We start from the raw sequence: 21,211 nt of genomic DNA on the forward strand, positions 1-21,211 counted from the left end.
TGAACGACTGTTACTGACTGTAAAAAAACAACTTTGCCAAAGTAACATTTAAAATAGTTTTCCCAGTCTAACCACCAAATCTAAGAAAGCAATTTTTAAAAGAGTGATCTTTACAGCTGAAAACAGACAGATGGTAGTAAAGAATCTGGGACGTTCTCTCTTTAGAGATGTTTCACCAGCTTCAGAAAGGACACCTATAGAACACATTTATCTATGTGCTGGCATTTAACAATTGTGCCAAGAAATTTGAAAGCATACTTCCATCCCTACATGACTTCATTCCATATTTAAACATATTATTGTTTCAGTATCAAGTAGTGAAATCTACTTCACCAAGTGAAGCCAACGGATCCTAACATGCACCATGTGAAGGCTGTGACCAGATCACGAAGCTGAGGATAGCTGAGATTACACTGAACTCATTCATATTTCAAAGAAAAAAGAGATCACCCAGTGCCAGTGCTTTGCAGATCTATTACACTACTAATATTCCTCCTGGGATATTTCTAATGCCACAAAACAACACTGGCAAAATAACAGAATCCCCACAGATGCCTTAGTATCTGTATATCTATTTCAGAGCCTTTTGCTTCCACACCTTCCCTGGTTCAAACTCATGTACAAACTCACAGACCATGAGATATTCTTGCAGAAGTAAATAAGACTTCATTCTACTTGACATGGTGAGAGAATTTCATGTTGGGCCCTGACCTTGTGCACACATATGCTGATGAACTCATTCTTCAACTTGGTTTAGTATCTACCAAGAAAAACATCTTAGCAAAGTTGATGAGAATATCGGAATAAGGTCTGAATATATAAACTGCCTTGCAGCTCCAAGGTTTGTCCTCATTTTTCTCTCCCTCTTTTAACAGATGTAACAATATCTGAGCAGACTGTAAAAAATAAAAAATAAAAATAAAAACATTTCTTTGGCTGCAGATCTAGATATATAGGTCAGGACTAGGTACCACACTTAAAGCTGTTTCACATTCTCCTGGCCACAGATATAGGATCATTCAGGTGATAAAAGACGAGAATTTCTAAGGCACAATAAAACAGTTCATGTTTTATTCATTTCTATTGTTTAAAATAAACATTTGTCTTTGAAAGAAAAAGAACAAATACCACTGAAAAACATCCCTCACAACTCTACAACCATTTAAGAATTCATCATAACCTCTCAAGTAAGTGTTTTTATCTAAACCAACATTCTTGCTTCTACTTACAGACAACCAACACAATTTAGAAAGTTTTATAAAACAGACATATTTGTCTAAAATCCCTAATGGATCTCAAACTACCATTGCCATGGTAACCTGTGAATAACTTTATCCTAGTCTTTGCCAATTATGCAGTTTTCTGGCTCTTGATACCCAACACATTCCTTATGCCATAAAATTTGTAGGGGGTGGGGAAACTGTATCAGTCTTATCCAACACATACCCTCTTGCTCAGTCCTGGTCATTTCTTCTAGTTTCTTCTGCTTCAGTGTGTCCACCACATCTGCAAGGCTTCCTTTGCGGCGCTCTGGTGTTCCAAAATTAACACTGGTCATTAGCTCACTGCGGTCACGACTTCCTTCGTCGGGCTTGTGTGGTGAGGTAGAGGTATTTCGGAAGGAATATAGGGAACATAACTTATTACTCTCTGATTCCTGCAAAGAAACAACATAATGTGAAAATATAAGCTACTCTCTTACATCAGAAGGATCTTAAACAGGTCACAGTTGAAAGCAGTATTTATTAGTTTGTCACACTAACGATGCTGTATATATCCTCCATTTTCTAAAACATGCATTATGATTTGAATTTTGCAGTCTCGGTGCTTGACAGGAATCTCTTTTTCCTTAAGGCCACTCTTCTCCAGGATTCTGCCTATTGTATTACATACCTGAGATACTTATCAAGGATTTTGCTTGTCAGAAACAAGCCACTTCAACATTTTTTCAATGAACGTGTTCAGATTTTGCAGTTTTCTTTAGTGTCTTAAGTAAGGGCATTACAGAAAGCACTGAGAAAGAAAACACAGGCAAGGACAAATAATTTTTGGATGGATCCGAAGCTAACAGAAAACAACAAAATTTAAAATTTCAAGAAGAGTTAGGGAATGACTGAAAAGCAAGGAAAATCATTTGAATATACTTAACAGTTAAACAAGGCTGGTGGTATGTGTCCATCTGTGCTCATTTACTCCTCTTTAGATCATATACTCTTCTTAAGAATGAAGGCTATATTGGTTCTAATATACAAAATTAGATGTTATTTTCCAGACTAATATGGACAAGAGTGAAAAAACAGATGAGTTTGTGACAGAATAAGTAATGTATGCTGCAGCAGGACTACATGCATCAGAAAATGTATTTTATGGCCAAAAATAGAAGGAAATTACATAGCCAAAAAAAAGAGAAGAAAAACAGGTTCACCTCCCTTTACAATAGATAACATAGTATTTGAGCTATAAACTAAACAGAAAAGCATAAAAAAGCAACCAGTAATGTCCAAGTCTCATCAGTTTTGCAATATCACTGAATAGTTGAGCCCTACGTGAACTTCTCTGCCTCAGACTCCTTATCCTCCCAACCACAGGCATTTGCTGCATCTCTGCTTCCACTCTTTCAGCTAAAAAAAGCACAAGTTCTTCAATTTGCCCTTAAAAACTCTACCACGGGAATTTCTCACACAGTTCTCTTTCCAAAATTATTCTAATTACCATTTTTAACGATATCAGACAAGGAATGCTAAAAAACTGGGGTAAAAAGCCATCAAACTTTTTTGTTTATAGAAAGCCTAGTATCGTCAGTGGATATATTCAATGTCCTAAAACGGACTTTCATTGAAATTAAAGACTAATAATAATAGCAGCAATATATTTAAGAATTAAGAGACAAATTAATAGTTCTATCAAAAATCATTCTCCCAACACATATTGTTCTATAGAAACGATAATATTCTTATTCCTCTATGAGCTGAGAATACCCATCTACAGAGCGCTGAAGAAACATGTGTTGGGAAAAGTCCCAGGTGAAACAAGGTCTGAAGAAAGATGGACTAGAAAGAATTAACCATTGGCAATAATGACATACATAAATCTTCGCTTCAGTCTTGAACAGATTATGAAGTGGCTGTGCAATATAGCAGAAGCAGCTCACGAACAATGAGCAAGTGTGGTAACTAAGGGCTGCGGACTGCACAGAAGGCGGTGGTGACAAATCGTCATCAAGCACAGCAGTATATGATCAGCACAGCACTACTATTGCTGTTCAGGAAGGAGGAAGTATTTGCTAGTGATGTTGAAAATGCTAAATTCGCTAAAACAAAAAACTAGAAGACAACGCTGTAGTATCTGAGCAGTAGCAGCACTCTTGTCAACACAGCAGTAGTGAAAGAAAGCACATAACCCCAGACAGAGAGGTGACATGGAACAAAATCTTTAACTTAATTTTTTCAGCTGTCAAGCATTAAAGAATTTTTCATCCCATCCACTTGTATTCATTAAAAACTCAGATATCACACAGAACAATGATAGCTTAGATGACTTGGTACAGAGCTCAATTTATTTAGTTGCCCTTCGAAAAGGAAGGTTTAATTTCAATAAAGCAAGGTAGTTTTTGGAAACTATTCTTAAACCTTATTCTAAGTTACAGTGGAGACGAAAAAAGCATCTTCTAACATTTTTCAAATATAAAACTTGAATTTTCTATAATGTGTTTCCTCAATGAAGAATTAACACCATATAACATGGCATTTTATGCCTCTGAAGACTACAGCATAAGAGCATCTTAGTAATTTGAAAGGACTTTGTTCTCAGGAAACCAACATCCTCTTACAGTACATGAAGCATATCCATCAGGCTCAATGGAGTTTTTTAATCATGCTCTCACTGAGGAACACTAAATCCATTGTTTAGGCTAGAGAAAGGAAGATAAGGCTACTCTGTGGAGCAAGTAGAATTGACTGAATGTTCTTCCTCCTGAAAACCTATCCTCTCTCTGATCTGGATGCATACACGGTGCAGCACAATGTTCCTTCATTGATAATGCACGACTCTCCAAACCCTGCCTCCATTAGGAAGCACACATACACTTTTTCTTGCCCCAAAGACTGAAATGTCCCTAATGAAGATGAGTCAAGTTTAAACTCCACGAAAATAATGAACATTTACGGAATTGAGGCCAAATGATAATCTCTGAAAGAATGAGGATCTGCTCAACTAACAATATATTATATCGTCACTTTTGTGGGTAATTAAAATGTAGAGTACAAAATTATATAAAAGAAAGGCAAAAGGTCTCCCTGCTATTTTCTGTTCTGTTTGGCTCTGCAGCTGTAGCATTGGGATCACTAAATGGCTGTTATATTTGAGGTGTATTATGTGAATTGGCACTCCTAAGAAACCCAGCAAGGATGACTTTGAGCCCCATTTTTTCTGAAATCAGAAATGGTTAATAAAGAGTGGCAGGTGATTTTAACAGAAGAACTGCACAACCTGAAAGTCATTCAAGGGTTTAAATGGGCAAATGGAAAAACTGTAGACCAGTCCAGTGTAAATACTTTATCTAATAATAGTGGAACTCAGCTAGAAAAATATAAATCAGCTGCATGCACAAGTATCTACAAGAAACAAAACAATTCCCATGTATTCTATGATTCTAGATAAATCTGTGAAAAATCTACAAATAAAATGTAGCAAAAATGAAACATTAAAAAGGCTTCAGAAGGAATTTTATAGCTACCCAATCAGAATAGATACTCTTACTCCTGTGTGTCTACTGTTGGCAGCTTTCTTTGTTATTCCAATCACATGAGCAGGTTATACTAATTTCACATTCATGACAAACCAGACATACCAGAAAACGACAGGGCAATTTCCATTATATTGTCTCTAAATAGGTGACCCTGTAGGTGTTACTGCAACTTCCCATTTGTTCAACATCAAATAAAAGTTACAGCAAAGTTATGAAGGATTTTAATTTTCTTGGTGAATCAAATAATCTTTCATGGATCAACTTATGCCCCAGCACTCACGTGCATGACCAAAAGTGCAACCATTACATACATAAGATCTACGTCTTATGGCCTGGCTATCACAAATCCATCTGAATGGACACTGAATAGCAGCATACCTCCTAATGTACCTGGAAAAACATCCCTATGGCCCAGGAATCCTCAGAAAAGAGACTAGTAGATTGTATATGTTATCTGGGAGTAGCTCTTCTCCACAAGCTGTTTATTGCTTCTTGTGCTTTAATGCATAAAGTACTATCACTAGAAAATTGGGAATCCAGAACAGAAAAGGACCGCTATGCTTATTACCATAGAATACGAAAATAAATTCACGGTTAGGAAAGGAGAACCTGAGTTGTTTGGCTTTTGTTTATTTGTTAATATGAAGGATTCTATAACAGAAGAGATCCTATTCTTGAGAAGCTTAATGAAGCCACCTTTTACATAATGAGACTGCTCCATTTCTTTTGACCTGAAGCTTGGAAAGAAAGGATGCTACCAAAGGTATTTTTCATACGTGTGTTTTTGTTTTATTTTTCCCAAAAGCACAGAAGAAGAGGTACAGCTAAGTAAAATGTCTAGCCAATATCAACTTGAATGCTTTCTTTTTGCAAAACCCAGCAAAGCAATCCATCTGCACATATGAAAATTCTCCATACAAGTCCACTCTTCTCAGCATAACTGATGACAGGAAAATAGGCCAGAAAATATCTGATGGATATGAATATCGGCTTAATTTACCTAGACATAATCTGGTGCCCAGATTCATCCCATATCACATAAGACACTATGTAGATATGTCTCTGTTTAAAATCCACGTACTGCTACTAAAAGTCTTTTTAAATCTGAAATTGAAATGCTATCTTCAAATCACGACAGTACCTTTGAAAGGTGTATTTTCTGAGGTATGCTATTCTTACTGATTTCTGTGATTCCTATGTTAGGAGAGGTAAAAAGCAAAATACAATGAAATAAGGTAAATAGCAAACATACTACCTATGGATAAAATAATTACCACACAACATTTTTCACCCAACATTGATGAAATTCATTCACAGCAAACACTATGTTTTTTTTCCTGACTACATTAGAATTAACTTAATTTCCAAACAAAAAATAAAACTATATTGACATATTAATAAAGTGGCAGTATCAAAAGAATATACACTGCTGAAGCGAGAAGCATATTTTACTTCCAATAAGAAACACATAGAAAATAAATTTAAGAAAAGGACATGTTTGTAAAATGTTGAGTTTAGTCCTAAAGAAGTGTTGTTCTTGGCAAAAGTATCACTTACTACAGATAGCGTAGCAAAGTGGGTTCTTCTCAGCTTGATCCAAAGTGACATCTGCTGTGGATTGCTCAGGGTCCCATACCTTTGCTAGACTTATAAAATTATCCTCTCACTCACAAAGTTATTGGGTAATTGTAGAACAACAGTTTATGCCCATACCAAAATACACAGGGGTATTGCAAAGGGTTTTCACCCACCACAGTGGTGGCATTTCAGGACTAACCCTTAATAATTGACAACTAAAAAAAATATATAAATAAAAAATAAAAATTAAAATAGATTATGGTAGCATAAATTTGACTGTTTACAAAAAAAAAAAAAAAAAAAAAAAAAAACTATGATGATTTTATATCTTAGGCTTTCTTCTATGCCTTGTTGTGTCAGATTTAAGTATGTGTCAAGTTGAAAACACATTTATTTGCAAGGATGACTAAAATTGAAAATCTTGCTGTCCAGTATTTTAAGCCAGAAACTCAGCCTGAACCACTATTCCAGCTGCTTACTATTCAGCAGGGACAAAATTGAGTCTATTTTTGAAATGTGGGATTTTAATATCAAGGTAGGTAAAGGACATTCTTCCTGTATACATTTTCTTGCCAGCCTATTAGCCCAGACAAAATTTTATTATGGAACATTCAACCCACTGTGCTCAGTGTTTTGACAAAATGTCCTTATTATAACAGATTAAACACCTATTTATAGCCATTAAAATTTAAGGATTAGGTTTCAAAAGTAAGAAAATGGAGAAAAATGCTCAAAAGACTTAAAATCAGAAATCTGTGAGGCATGACTACTACAATACCACGCACAGCTCACTCAGGAATAGGTAGCCAGCACAAGAAATCACTCTTTTAACTAGACCCCCACTTTTCCTCCTACTATGTCAATATGAAAACAACTCTAAGATTTCCATTACCATATGGTGAAAGCTATCTCTATCCTTGCCCTTTTTGTTTGTTTTGTTTTTTTTTCCTTTGTTTTTGTTTTTGGTTGTTGTTGGTGGTGGTTTTTTGGTGTTTGTTGTTGTTGTGTGTTTTTTGTTTTGTTTTGTATTTTTTTTAAGGGCAGCATTCTTCAAGCTCGTTTACTTTCAGTATAGGTGATTCAACATAAGTATTCTTGTACTAACTTATCAGCTTTCCATGCGGTGTAGGTCATGAGTAGCCTCTCGGCCATTCCCTTTGGAACTTCTGTGAGTGGCTCAAAGTACAGCTTTACTAACAGCAGATACTATTGTGAATAATTGCAAACAATAGCCTAGTATAAAAAAAGTTGGGGACTCTCTCTGCCCACGTATCGGTATTTTCTTCACACTCTGTTATAGTTCCTTTAAAACTGTTACATTAAGATAATATGTATAAATATTTTGGCATGCCTCTTATGCTTAGTAAATGATATTTTAGCATGCACATTCGCTAAATTTCAACTGTTACACTGGTTTGATTCTTAAAGAAGATAGCTGTTTCATTTCTGTGCAAGTGAAGGAAACTTCTTATGCTTTTCTAGATGGTTTCTGATTGAACAAATAATCATAATTTTATTATTAGTTTAAAAAATGTATTTTCTTGTGTATTTAGATTCTAACAGCTTAAGACAAATGAGGGAGTACTGCTGTAAGCAATATAAATAAGGCTGTTAAAAGTTGACCCTATATTTTTCATATCAGGAAGCTAATGTTCATAGCAGTGTCTGCAAACCTAATCATGAGCCAAATTGTGACAACTTTTGTGAAGCCCTTCCACTTCCAAAACAGAGCGAACACACAAAATGAGAGTTCCATAGGTGAAAGGCTGTAGGCTAGAGCCAGAGTACGTATTCTTGCTCCTTCCCCTGAATGGCCAAAGTATAAATGAATCCTGCATTCGGGGGGCTGAGATGCAGAAATCTCAATCTGGGGACTCCACATCAGGGCTTTTTTGCAGTCGGGCCTGGGACAGATCTCTCTTTGGCATCCTGGTGAGGGCTAAGCACAGACCAACACAGACTCTGGTCAGGAGCCTTAGAAGAGGCGAGTGCAGGAAACTGTGGATTCTAATAAAGAGACATCACTGACTCTTTATGGTGGCATTTATGTTCTTTGCTGGGAGCACAGCTTCTGTGTCAAAGAGAGATGCTCTCTGAAGGTGATAAAAGAGGAAAACTTGGGAATTGAAACTGTGGGCTGTACAAAAGCAGGGTCACAGTGTTAGTTAGCAATTTAAGAATAACTACCGTCAAACTTTGATTGAAAGCTGACAACTGTAATCCTACTCAATAGCCAGAGAGAGAACTGTTTCTGTAAGAGCTCAGCTGAAATCACAGGATGAATGGCCAAGAAGAAGCAGAAAGCAAATATTACTAACATAAAATGTGTTAGCTGAATTGCTTATTTCCATGTGGATGAGGCTTTTCTGTTATAAAGGGATATTTATCTGTCTCTGCATTGAATGGGACACATGTAAACACCCCAGGAAAGTTGGATATCTAGAGTGGTTTTTATTCCAAGTACTAGAGGCATGCTGGCACTTGGAACTAGTCTGGAGTTAACATATAATGAAAGCAAATGTTTACAAAATCATTTCCAATCACTATATTAAATAAGGTTTCCCATTTTGAGGAATTTAATTAAACAGAATTAAGAGAAATTAAAAATCTAAGTGATCATTTCCAATTCTTATCCATATAAAATAAAATAAAATAAAATAAAATAAAATAAAATAAAATAAAATAAAATAAAATAAAATAAATAAAAGTTTTATTAAGGAAGATTTATTTAAATCAAAGGCTTGAGAATGACTGCTATGAGCTACTGAGAGAACATCATTTGTAAAGTCTCAGCAAATGATGCTAGTGGGAGGGCAAATGACAAGTAATGGAATAAAACCTCAAGTCTTTAACTCAGCATTTACTCTGATAAAACTTACACTGATTTCACCGCCAGAGCATAGGTTGAATACAACCTGTAAAAGGCTTGCATTTTACTTTTTATACTCATCTAAAACCTCATTAAGAATGAATACAACATCAAGCACTAGCTTTAGGCCAAGTAAGGATATGATAAAAGAAAAAGAAAAAAAAAAGAGAGAGAGAGAAAAAAAGGAAAAATCACTTACTTTAGAGAAAAGGTTTAAAAGCAGCATGACAAGATAATCAAGCATATGCTAAATGCACTTGGCCTTATGAATAGGCCACTGCAAGACTAGATACCTATTTGCAAGGAATAGGCACAAAATTTTGTTTGATGTGAAATATGGCCACTTAATTGCGGCAGTCCCAAACTCAGCTGTTGGAACAAACCAAATGAATCCAGACACACCTGCTTTTTGGTACAGTGATTTCAGAAAAGGTCACAATTTTCAATGATGTGACCTAAAGCCTTCTCTTCACAATTGAGAAAATCTCTGAAAAATGTTGTCAGGCATTTTGCTCCCATTCCAGAACAGAAAATCACCTCAAAATTGTTAAATACAATGACCAATCATTTTTATACGGCAATCAACTCACTGACAAATTATATGCATAAACTCATGTGTCTTTTTGTAAGAGTTAAATGCTAAGGATTTCCTTAATCACCCAACAACCATATGCTTTAACTCCCTGTGTTTAGGCTTGGTAATAAGACAAAACAATATTGAGATTTTATGCCCTGGACGTCGGTCAAATGCTTGTATTAAGGAAAAATAATGGAAGAACCATTTGCAGAATGAGTATTTCGACTTTTATTTTCATCTAAATTGAAACTGGAGATGCATTGTGATCAGTCCCAGCTGATTAGCACTGTTTACCTTTTCGGTAAATAAAGACACATACTTTGTGATGTATGCTGCCAGAAGCTGCCAAATAAAACAAGGATTGTGTGTCTTGGATATTCCAGACCACTTTGTATATATCCAACTTCCTCCTATTAGGTCCTCTCAGTTGTCCAACTTATAACTAGATCTATTGTAAATATCAGAATAAAATTTGTATTTATGTTTTCAGCAATATCAAATGCACATGGAAATCCTTCTCTGTATATAGTTACATGACATGTATTATATGCTTTATGTTTCCCTTTTAGCATTTGCAGAGGAATGCATGCAGGAAACCAGCCTGCTGCAAAGAGTACTTGTATTTCTTTAAGGTAAACACTGATGAAACATTTGGAAGATTGAAATAAAAACAAGACATTTATGAGACATAAAGGTATCACATAAAACTGTTGTGAATTAGAATAACATTGGCTGAACCCCAGAACAGATAATCCTTATAAACATGCAAGAATGTTGTAAACTGTATATGAACGTCAGTGATACACTACATTAAGAGATTCATATTACACTTGGTGCTGTGTAAGTCTCAGTCAGTGGATTTTTCACGGCCTCTAAGATTAAAACAAATACAAGTAGTATCTTTCCTTCCTCCATGAAGACATTTTATGTACACAGTTTTATTATGCTGAACAAAGATACCAAAGTCTGTTTTTTCTTGAGCTGTCAAAGTACAAAAGAAATGCAAAAAGTCCTTGCACAGATGTAGTAAAGTGCTGGATTTTATCTTTTGGCAGGTGCTCAATATGCAGCCCACATAATCACATGTTAATGACTGGAGTGTGTTAATCAGCATGCATACCTGATTCCTTCTTGCCCAAGGAAAGAATTTAACAATTTAGAGCGAGTTAATGCTTCTACTTTTGAAAAAATTCATGTCAATATACAGAACTGAATTAAAAACTTTTCAGAAATTGCTTTATATAAAATAGAAACGTTAAAATAAGGGAACCAAATAAAATGTTTACAGGTCTAGAGGAACATAAACTACAAGTCTTTTGTGAAGAATTCAGGTGATGATTAATTCTATTCAAACACATTTCACCCCAGAATATGGTGAAATGTTTAAAACAGACCTCGTATTTGAAAACAAAAATAAGTTACGCAGTGTCAAAATGAAAATAGAAAAAGGAAAAATTACTTGATTCTTCTTCCAAAAAAAAGTTAATTTTTTATTTCAGCAGCCCTATTAAGCACACTATCCTGCACAATGTTAGGGAATTGCTTTATTGCTTTTAATACAAAAGGTAAACATCTTTTTGTGCTCAAGCTACTACAACAGTCCTTAACCTTTCCAGCCTTCAGATGTGCTTAAAATTACAGTTGTTGGTAGTCCTAATAAAGTTATATACCCGAATGCTTTTTGAATCAAAGCTATCTGCTTGAAAAGGAAAGAAAAAAAAAAAAAAACCACATTCCATCTTTTCTGCAATATTTTTGTCACTGAAATCTATTTTATGAAAAAACAAAATATCATATCATCTGGTTTTTTCACACACTTGACTTTCAGCCAAAACTTTGTACCCCTGCAATCATATATGAAGTATTTATCTCTTTAGTTAGATAAAAATTGCAATGCACTACCTAGCATCCAGAAATAGTATCACAAAGCACAGTAGAATTGCTTTAGATCATGTACAAAATTCAGATTTGTACATGCAAGTAACAGCTGCATGAGCAATTCAGCAGATACAGAATTGCCAGAGTTTAGGGCATTTATATTTGATGCATTTTATATGCATTTATATCATATTTATATGATGCATTTTATCCAGCCCATAGATGAAATAAAAATAAAATTTAAAAACATGTAATTGTATCTATAACTTTTAAGAATTTGAGGCCACAAATTTATGTAACAACAAATTCACAGTGTAGCATGTGTAAACATTTTTCAATAATCTTTCCTAAAAAAATGAGTTTACTTTCCTTAAAAGGAAGATCTTTCAAGGATAGCAAGGATGCAGGGCACGAAAAGCGACAGGATTCTGCATGTCTTATTGTAGACAGTTAGCACTGAAACATCAGGACCTGCAGAACACCACCTATTTCTGCTTTTCTGATGCCAATGGTTTTGCTGAAGCTATATAAAGGTAAATTTTATACTTGGTGACTTAAAATTATTTTAAAACTAACCAATAAAAGTCTCTTTTCCTCCTGCATACACAAATTTGCTATCAGTATTGCTGAGATGGATGTGCAGATACAGTGGAAAAGTAGCAAGCTTTTCACTTTTTTGGCAAGAATTCAGCAGAAGATAGAGACTGAATAAAATTATGAAATATATGTCAATTTTCCCATTTGATATAAAATCCAATGAGAGAAATTTCTAAACTCAAAGGTTTTATGAATTATGTTAAAAATATATGAGGAAATGTAGCATATATTTGAAGGTAATTAACTTGTATATGTCTCTGTGTGCGTTTTTCCTTGGTCACAGGGAAATAACACCCATCCTTTAGACCTGCAGATGGTTCCTCTTAACAGTCTCTCACTGCATCACTTCATGTAATGGTAGAGCAAAAAGCTGTGGATGCCCTCATTCTGTGCATGCACATACTGTCTATCTACCGCCTGTAGTGGTGGGCAGGGGAGGAACTCCGGTGAGAAAAGAAAAGGGCAGCCACTGCTCAAGTACAGTGATCCTCCCAAGCCCTGAGAGTTCTGAAATTCTGCCTCTTACCAGATTGTTATAGTGGGGTCAGGGATGGGAATGGAATTTGCCTCTCTCTTCTTTTTACTGTTTTAGGAGTGGAAAAAAAAAAAAAGGAAAAAAAAAAAAAAAGTAATTTTGAAAAAAATTTCAGATCTCACTAGGTTAAAGCTGCCTAAATTCATTGTTCCAAAGAAGGCGCACAACTAGCCTTTACAACCATGGCAACACACCACCCTGCCTCAAAGTGAATTAAATCGATTGTCCATCTAATTTTGCAGCTTGCTGTTAGCACTGCTTTCTCCCAATAATTTAAAGAAAAAAAAAATTAAAAAATTTAAAAATCCTTTATAATTTACCTCACAAACCGTACAGGGCTCTGTATGAAGATGGTGACCATTCCTGGTTCTCCAGTGAATAGAGGACAAGTTAAGATACTCTATTTGTTTACATAATTACCAATAAGCATTATTAGGACACAAAATTCAGTTACTATTAAAATTAGCAAAAGTAAGTTCTGCTGGCTTTCCATTCTCATCCTCTCTCAGACTTTTGGATACAATTCATAAAATTTGGCTGCATTTCCTGCCTGCTACTCACTGTCCGCGGGAGAAGACAGCAGAGTTTCCTCCCTGTTATCTTGGTACCACTTTGCCCTCTTCCCTACAGTTTACTGCAGAAAAAATGATATGTCTTTAACCTTAAACAACATTTATTTTCTAGTAGATCTACAGGCAGCAACAAATACCCATACATCCAGGTACTTTTATATTAAGTTATAGTTAGAAATATACATATAAACCTTTCAGCTCAGCAATATGAAATTACAGGCCCAAATCTTTTGGTTGTTTTTTTCTCCCCACTGTAACATCAAATTGGCTGGTGATACGATACTCGCAGTGTAAGTCATTACAGGTCTGACGTTACAGTTGTTACACATTGCTGAATCTGTCAAATGAAAAGGGAGCACAAAGGGAATTTCCAAATGCAGCTGCTATTTCCCATTTGTTAAATCCTTTTATTACACCATATAAGTACACAGCTGGGAAATACTATAGAGTGGGAGTTAAAACAAAATATTTTGGCTTCCAGACATTCAGAATACACAAAGGACTCAGTGGAAAGCAATGCCTGATATCAAAAGGGAGTGAAAGTTTGAAAACATTTCTAGCCAGTGCGCTTTTTTTTTTTTTTATCATAATACACAATGTAGTTTAAAGGTATCTTACGTTACAGAAAGTGCTGCATATGATAAGTGTTGGAAGAAATCTCAGTAATATTTTTCAGGTTGCCCTATTACAGTATTTTTTTCCACCTAGTATATAGTATGTAGCATGCAGCCCTTGCAGCATGCTACAATGCATATTGCATGTTCTCACAAATTCCAGCGACCTCCCTAGTAGTTTTAAGGGCACAAAGGACACAGGATTGTGCCCTTAATTAGGTACCACATGAAAGAGAACTTCTTCCCTCCCCATATGTTGACACAGAATTCTGAGAGTTTACTATCTTATAACTGGATAATACACATTTCTGATGCATTTTAACGACAGCACTACTGCCTTTACTTCCAGTGTAAATGGTAGGAGCAGGTGCTTCTTCAAATCTGCTCTGGAAGGATCCATCTGTGAAAGGTCAAAAAGCACTTACCTTCTGGGAGTTTGGTTTTATTAAGCAGAAAAGTGATCACTACTACAGCACCTATCCCAAAATGGTCCAACCCACCTTCTGGAATTTGCTTTTCTGGAAAGAAACCTCCTATCCTCCCTTAAAGGAGTACAAAATTGCCTTCATCAGGAAAATCGCAGGCACCTCTGAATTTTTTCCTAGCAGTAACGGTGCCTGCTTGGAGTCTAAGGTGTTTCAGAGAAACTTTACACAATTAATTGAGGCTTAAAGGATTTCTCATAAAGGACGTAAGTAAGGGAAAAAAAAAAAAAAAAAAAAAAAAAAAACTAACAAGTTACTTAAATGACAGTCCCTCAAGAAGAAAAAATATTTTTTATACCACTTCACAGTAGTGATCTAACTAGTCTTCTACCTTACCTAGACTGTAAACACACTAGGACCTTGATCTTTACATTTTAGATTTATTTTAAGTACAACTAAATAGCATGCTTGAGAACTTCTAGCCAAACCTTGTAAATTATACCCAGCTTTTAAGCTGGGCAAAAGAAAAAAAAAAATCTGTTTGGTTTAGCTGAGAGCTACCTAAATAAGGATGACATACGTTCACCACCAGATTTGACCCAAGGGAAATGTGGAAACTCCTAATGATTTTCAGGACATTCATCTATATATATGATGGAGTGTTCACTGAAAAAAAGGAGGGAGGAAAAACAGAGTGCTAAGTCACTCAAGCAAAGTTTATGCACCTGTTCTGAAACATGATAAGCTGGGTATTGATTCACGCCTGTCCAGAGGTACAGCAAGAGTTGGCATGGTAGTGCAGCATTAAGAAGGAAAACAGAGATTGCACTCTGGTGCTGTAAGCATAAGCTCACTTTCGAGCAATGCCAATGGGTACAAATGATCACACTACATGAATTTCTAGTATTTTGGCTTAAGTATTATTCCAGGTCCAAGGAACAGCCTGAATCAAAAACAAATTCTTTGAGGGACTCCCAGAGGTTAGGAACTCCTTTCTCTCTGGGAAAAAGAGCCGCTTCATCAATGGCATTGACGTCCTTAGACTGAAATTCCCAGAGAGCATATGCTTCATTGAATGAATAGGAAGGTGGCTGATGAATTCACAGATTTATTTTTTCACCAACAGGTCTGTTCAGCCCTTTCTGTTCTACACCCTGGTTGCTCTGCTGATAAATAGAAGCAGGTTAGAATCATTCTGATGTGCTTATTATTGCATGATTTGGGCATCCAAAATGAGGTTCCATTCTCTCAAATGGGAGAATTCTGCATAGAAGCCTATGTACAACTTAGAACCTACCTTGCCCAATTACTAATCTATAACCTTGCGCCTTTAGAGCAATTTTTATGGTTGAAATTTAAAAGGAATTTTTCATTCTTCGTATCAGGAGCCCACATACACAGGAATAATTTAGGCCTAGCAGAAAGTGCTGAACTAGGTTAAAATGCACATTAAAATTAGGTAGCATTTTTCTAGTTTGGTCTAAATTTCTGAGTCAGTTGGATTTTGGGAAAGAAAATTGTATTAACAGAATACATATTATTCAAGTGCTATTGTTTAATTAGGATTTGAATTCTAAGCATCACAATATGCATGAAGAATCCCAGCCTCTGTGTTGATTAATGCATATGAATTATGATTTCTAGCCCAATTTGAAATAAGGTCATTATTGTTAGAGCTGCCAAAAAAAATCTACAATTGTTATTCTTTTAACCTTGATAGCTGCTGATTTGCAGTGGGGAAAAGAAAAAAAAAATAAAATAAAAGACTTCCTCAAAAAATATCTGCTCATAAATATTTAATAAAAAAGAAAAAAATATTTAAAAAGAAATTTTATGAAAAGGTAGGTTATTCCTTTTAAACTAACTGTGTGAATTTAATGTCTGTGAATTTAATGTCTGTGAAAGTCACTTTATGGCTAGCCTGGAATTACGATGTTCTGTATTTACAGAACACCTGGGTGCTGCATGTACCTTAATTCTGTTCCTCAGGAACATGTTCGTGGAAAATAAATTGACTGAGATGCTATGCCCATTCAGCCTTTATTCAGCCTGCTCATATATTGCAGAGTTTTGGGGATGCATAGGGACAGAATTACAACTGGAAAATAATTCTAATTAGGCTACTGAAGAGAATAAGAATGATCAGGATATTGCCTGAAATGTCACTTATATACAAACTGATGATCTGGAGTAGAAGAGCATGACATTGTTACTGAAACATTTTTCCTTCACAAAAAGTTGTAATTTCTAATAAATACAGCAAGATGTTTGTGTCACCTAAAATGCCATCTTCTTTGTTGTAGTGTGAAGCTATAATATTCTAAATTTGGTGAATTCCATTTCTGAGACGCAAGTGAAAAAAAAAAAAAAAAAGACATTAAAGTTTCTTTCTTCACCATGACACTTTGCAGATGACAAACAGTTGTGAGCTACATCCTCCTGTCAGAAATTAATGCTTGAATATATGACCTAGAGAGGTTATGACATAAATCAAGGTCTGAATGAAAACATGATAAATAGATGCATTTCCTTTCCGAAGGTGAACTCATCAAATGACCTCATTCATATAGACCTGTATACTTAACAAGATTATACAGTTGTAATTTACAATTACACCATATTGATGTTGATCTATTGCTAACGCTGACACTTTAACATTTAAAAAGCTTCACACCCTTGACAGATTGTACTGAACATGTCTTTCAAAATGGAAGTATGGAAGTGAACAGTCTTTCACAATACTGATTTTGAAAGCTGCTATGAGAACTGCGAAACTCACCATTCTGTGTTGGGCTGAGATGACCCCATCCCACTCAGCATCTTGTTGGATGGTTGTGACTAGAGTTGGTAGCTCCTCAGAGTGAGGTTTGTTGTGCATTACATTATGTAGAGGCAGATGAGAGGTCGCATGCTGATCACTGTTGCCCTCTTCCTTGTCTCGTGATGCTAAGTCCTGGGTCATTGTTTCCTCTCCATCAGCTGCACATGCAAATGGAGAGGTAGCCTGCTTGGAAGACATTCTTCTACAAAACAAGAAAAGAAGACAAAAAGAAAACATCAATTTCAAATGAAAAAAATCAAGATCAAACAGTCCTCTAAATACACCAGATAGCAGGCACACTTGCAGTTAATCTTTTTGCAGTCAAGGAAAGTGCTCTAAATAGTATGGTTTGGAGGATCCAGATCCAAAATACTGAGATAAAGTTTTCACTGATGTCAAGTCTATGTCTTGGTTACATTATGGGATGTCACCTCAGCTTATCTAACAATATAATTTTCTCCAGCCAGGAAAACGAAATAGTGATTTTATTGTAATTTTCATGTTGATTTATCATAAGATTTCAAGTCCTTAAGCTCTTACTCCTGTAAGCAAACTGAAGGTAATAAGCAAATGTTTGGATGAGAGGATACCACATGCTTTTCTAGCCTCATTCCTTGTAAGCAGGAATTGTTTTCTGCAGAAACGAGAATTTTTAAATCCATTTGGAATTCTTCAAAACAAGTCCTTTTCCTGTTTGTTTAAAGCTGTATCTGCCCTTTAAGTGTTTAAAATTTTATCCTGTTTTGCTTTACTCTCAAAAGTGTTTAGAGATGTTCATGTGGAAAGTGTTCTAAAACGGAATGGTTTATTGAATGGACAAGTGATTAATCTTTTACAGTTTGAACTAAAAATCTGAAATACTATATTTCATTTCATATTAGGCACTGAGTACAGGATATATCTCAACAAATTACTTTAAATGACTTAAAAGTGTAATGAATAAATGCATTGATTTATGTTAAATGTCTCTTCCTAATAATGGCCTCTTACTACCATTTCAGAGGCAAACACAGCTTTCACCACACTTGGTTATATGAAAATACAACTGACTTTACTCAAACTCTGAAAACACTTTGTTGAAAATTTCTAATAAGATTAACTGCAACTGTTAAAACTGTCATTAATAAACCCAAAAGTAGACAGCTAAAATATATTAGCTCTTTTCCCAGTTTTTAGTAACTTTAGAATATCCTTGACACTGAAATTGCTGAGAAACCAAGGAATAAGATTTTCACCTTAATTGCTTTTTAACAATAATTGATTTCATACCATTTCTTTAAAAATGCACAAATCAGTTAACATAGGAAACCACATGAGCATTTTTCAAATTAGCAAATCATTAACTTGCTAGTACTGTTTCTACAGACAAATAAATACTGATTAAAGGGTCTGGAAATCTGAGACTAACAGTTAAATTTACAAATCTGTCACATGCTTTCATGAATATTACAGTGAAGGAAATATCAAGTGCAAAGAAAAATAATTAAGTTAATTCCAATTTAAACAGTAGTTTTTATGTAGCAGCCCGTGTTTCACATAGGATTTAACAGCTAATGCTAAATTTCTCACAATTAATGAGGGAGCTCAGATTTAGTATCCTACAGTGAAAAAAAAATTAATATAGGATCTGCTAATCTAATTATGTACAGTTCTATATAAAAGTATTACAAGCTTTGAAGTGCTTTGAAACATATTAAAACACTGATGCCTATTTAGAATAACTATTCTGTAAATAGAGATAATCCTGCCTCTTACACTTGACACTGGTGGGGGAAAAAGGTTTGCATTTTCTTTAGGGGAGCCGAAGTGTAAGTGGGAGTCTGATATTAATGTTGCCAATAAGCAGAACTGAGGAATTTAAACCGTGTATTACATTCTTACTACGCTAAAGAATTCATGTTGATGCTGCAGAGAACATGCCAAGAGTTCAGCAGCCGGCATTGCTGCATGTACTTCAAAAGGTTTTGGTTCCTAATCGCTGTGATCCAAGATAAAATAAAAGGTTTACTTTCCTTTTTCTCATTAAAATAGTCATGTTAATATAATCACTCACATGAAAATATATGTAATTGTACCATGCTCTATGCAATTTGAAAACTAGCCATTAAAACTGAAAGACACAATAAAGGATTTTCCTTGCTTTCACCTTCTCAACAGATCTCATTCCTGCATCAAACCGAACGAGCTTCTGCAAAAAGCAATAGCTAGGGCTGTTTCTTCGCCATAAATTAATCATGACACAAAACTCGGAATGAAAATGTCTCTTAAGAATAATTTCAACTACAAACTGCACCAATGAATAATAGTGCACAATCCTAATTAAACACAACTCTGCAGCTGCAAAAATAGGAGGAATCTGTCCAAAGCTACGAGTTGGCTTTAAAGGCTGGTTTGTTAGGGACTGTTTTCTTAAGGAAGGCTGGGCCCTCAGTCTTAATCAGCCAATAAATTATTTCCTGCAATTACATTAAATAGAAAATTATCTTCAAATTGAGAATGTTAATTGAAAATCAAAATTCAGACTGAAGTTTAGAAATTACATGCTGAATATAATTAGTCTAGAAAGGCTTCACCTCTATTTCATAAACAAGCTTTTGGTATTTCCTCAAGTGACCGTTCAGTAAAGCTATCTGCTGGCAATGCGCTCGAGTGGAAGCACCTTTCCTCTACCACGTGCACTAACAGACTTCTCTCTTCTTCATGATGTTTTAAACACATATAAATACAAAGCTGTATTCATGTTCTCTTCTTTACTTTGATTACATCTAGAAAAGGGGAATCTCTTAACCTTAAAAATAAAATTAGACTAACAAAGTCACATTCACTACTACTCCCAAGCCGTGGGCTGCAACTTTTTTCTGCGCTAGGATAGCCGAACAGGTAAAGAGCCGTCTTCAGGTGCTTCTGAGCTCCTACAAGCTCTTTCCTTCACTTCTGCCTTATGGCCAGACCCATTTTCATGCCGTGATTTACTTGTTTACCTGTAGTTCTGGAGCCTGCAAAAAGAGACAAGCTCAGGCAGGCCTCCCAGGCACTCGCTGCCTCCATCACACAATTTTCAGAGGTATGCTGCTCCTCCTTTTCTGCCCATACATTTGTTAAAACTGCAGGATCTAATGCACTAATCATGGCCAGAGGTCAGCAGCCCATGGCTCCTTTCAGGCTTTTGGCTGCTAGATTTAAACACTAGGGATGCAGGACCCTGCTAGATTAAGGCCTCCACCTGCTTTTCTGAGCATGATCATTAACTAAATCAATACACTTCATGTGTACGGGTATTCTGGTGGCCCCAAGTTATGCCCCAAATGTTGATTATGCTGGGATTTATAACCAGTTAAACAGAGATAAGTATAAACTCTGTGAGTGGGTGTTAGCCAGTCAATGACTTTGTGCAGGGTTTTACTCTACATACTTGTTTTTTTCTTAAATAGAATTCTGCCCATGGAAGTCCATCAGGTCCAAAGGCAGAATTCAGCCAATAACTCCAAGGCCTTATCAAATTTAAGGGAGAAAGATCTGGCCCATTTTAGTGGTTTATGATAATAGCAAACCACAGAACAGGTCATTGTGTTAAAACATTTTCATGTTCAAACACAACTACAAACAGCAGTCCAATTTTAAGCCATAATGACTTCACTATTTTACATTTAAAGCATTCAAGATGAATTTGCTAAATCCCTCACAAAAAAAAAAAAATAAAAAAAAAAATAAAAAAAGAATAAATAAGGCTTGTAGAAGGTATCTGAAATTTACAAATTTCCATTATATTTTTTCTCCTATTATCAATTAAATTCACTCAAATGATTTAAAAAAAAAAAAAAAAGTTTCTGATAAAAAATATCTCCCTAGTTATAACCCCTGCAAACAGGGGTTTATAATGGAAGTGCTGACACAACCCTAACTACAGCAGCACAAATGGTGCCGCTATAATACACAAAATCAAGTTCTATTATTCTAAACTATCCTCGCTCGGGGGGTTTTCTTTACTGTGCTCCCAG

At 35.4% G+C, this 21,211-nt stretch overlaps 1 protein-coding gene across 5 annotated transcripts in view; it reads right to left on the reverse strand.

Annotated features, from left to right (window-relative positions):
* Window positions 1–21,211, reverse strand: part of SOX6 (SRY-box transcription factor 6) — a 373,900-nt gene that overhangs the window by 215,419 nt on the left and 137,270 nt on the right. For all 5 annotated transcript variants that reach the window (XM_084287862.1, XM_084287859.1, XM_084287861.1 and 2 more), the window contains 2 exons: window positions 17,172–17,415; window positions 1,447–1,657 (listed from right to left, as the gene is read on the reverse strand). In XM_084287862.1, the coding sequence (XP_084143988.1) occupies window positions 1,447–1,657; window positions 17,172–17,411 (451 nt within the window). In that variant the 5' untranslated portion in view covers window positions 17,412–17,415. The remainder of the gene's footprint in view (window positions 1–1,446; window positions 1,658–17,171; window positions 17,416–21,211) is intronic.

The sequence above is a fragment of the Netta rufina genome (genome assembly GCF_964035555.1).
Source record: "Netta rufina genome assembly, chromosome: 5".
Classification (NCBI taxonomy): Eukaryota; Metazoa; Chordata; class Aves; order Anseriformes; family Anatidae; genus Netta; species Netta rufina.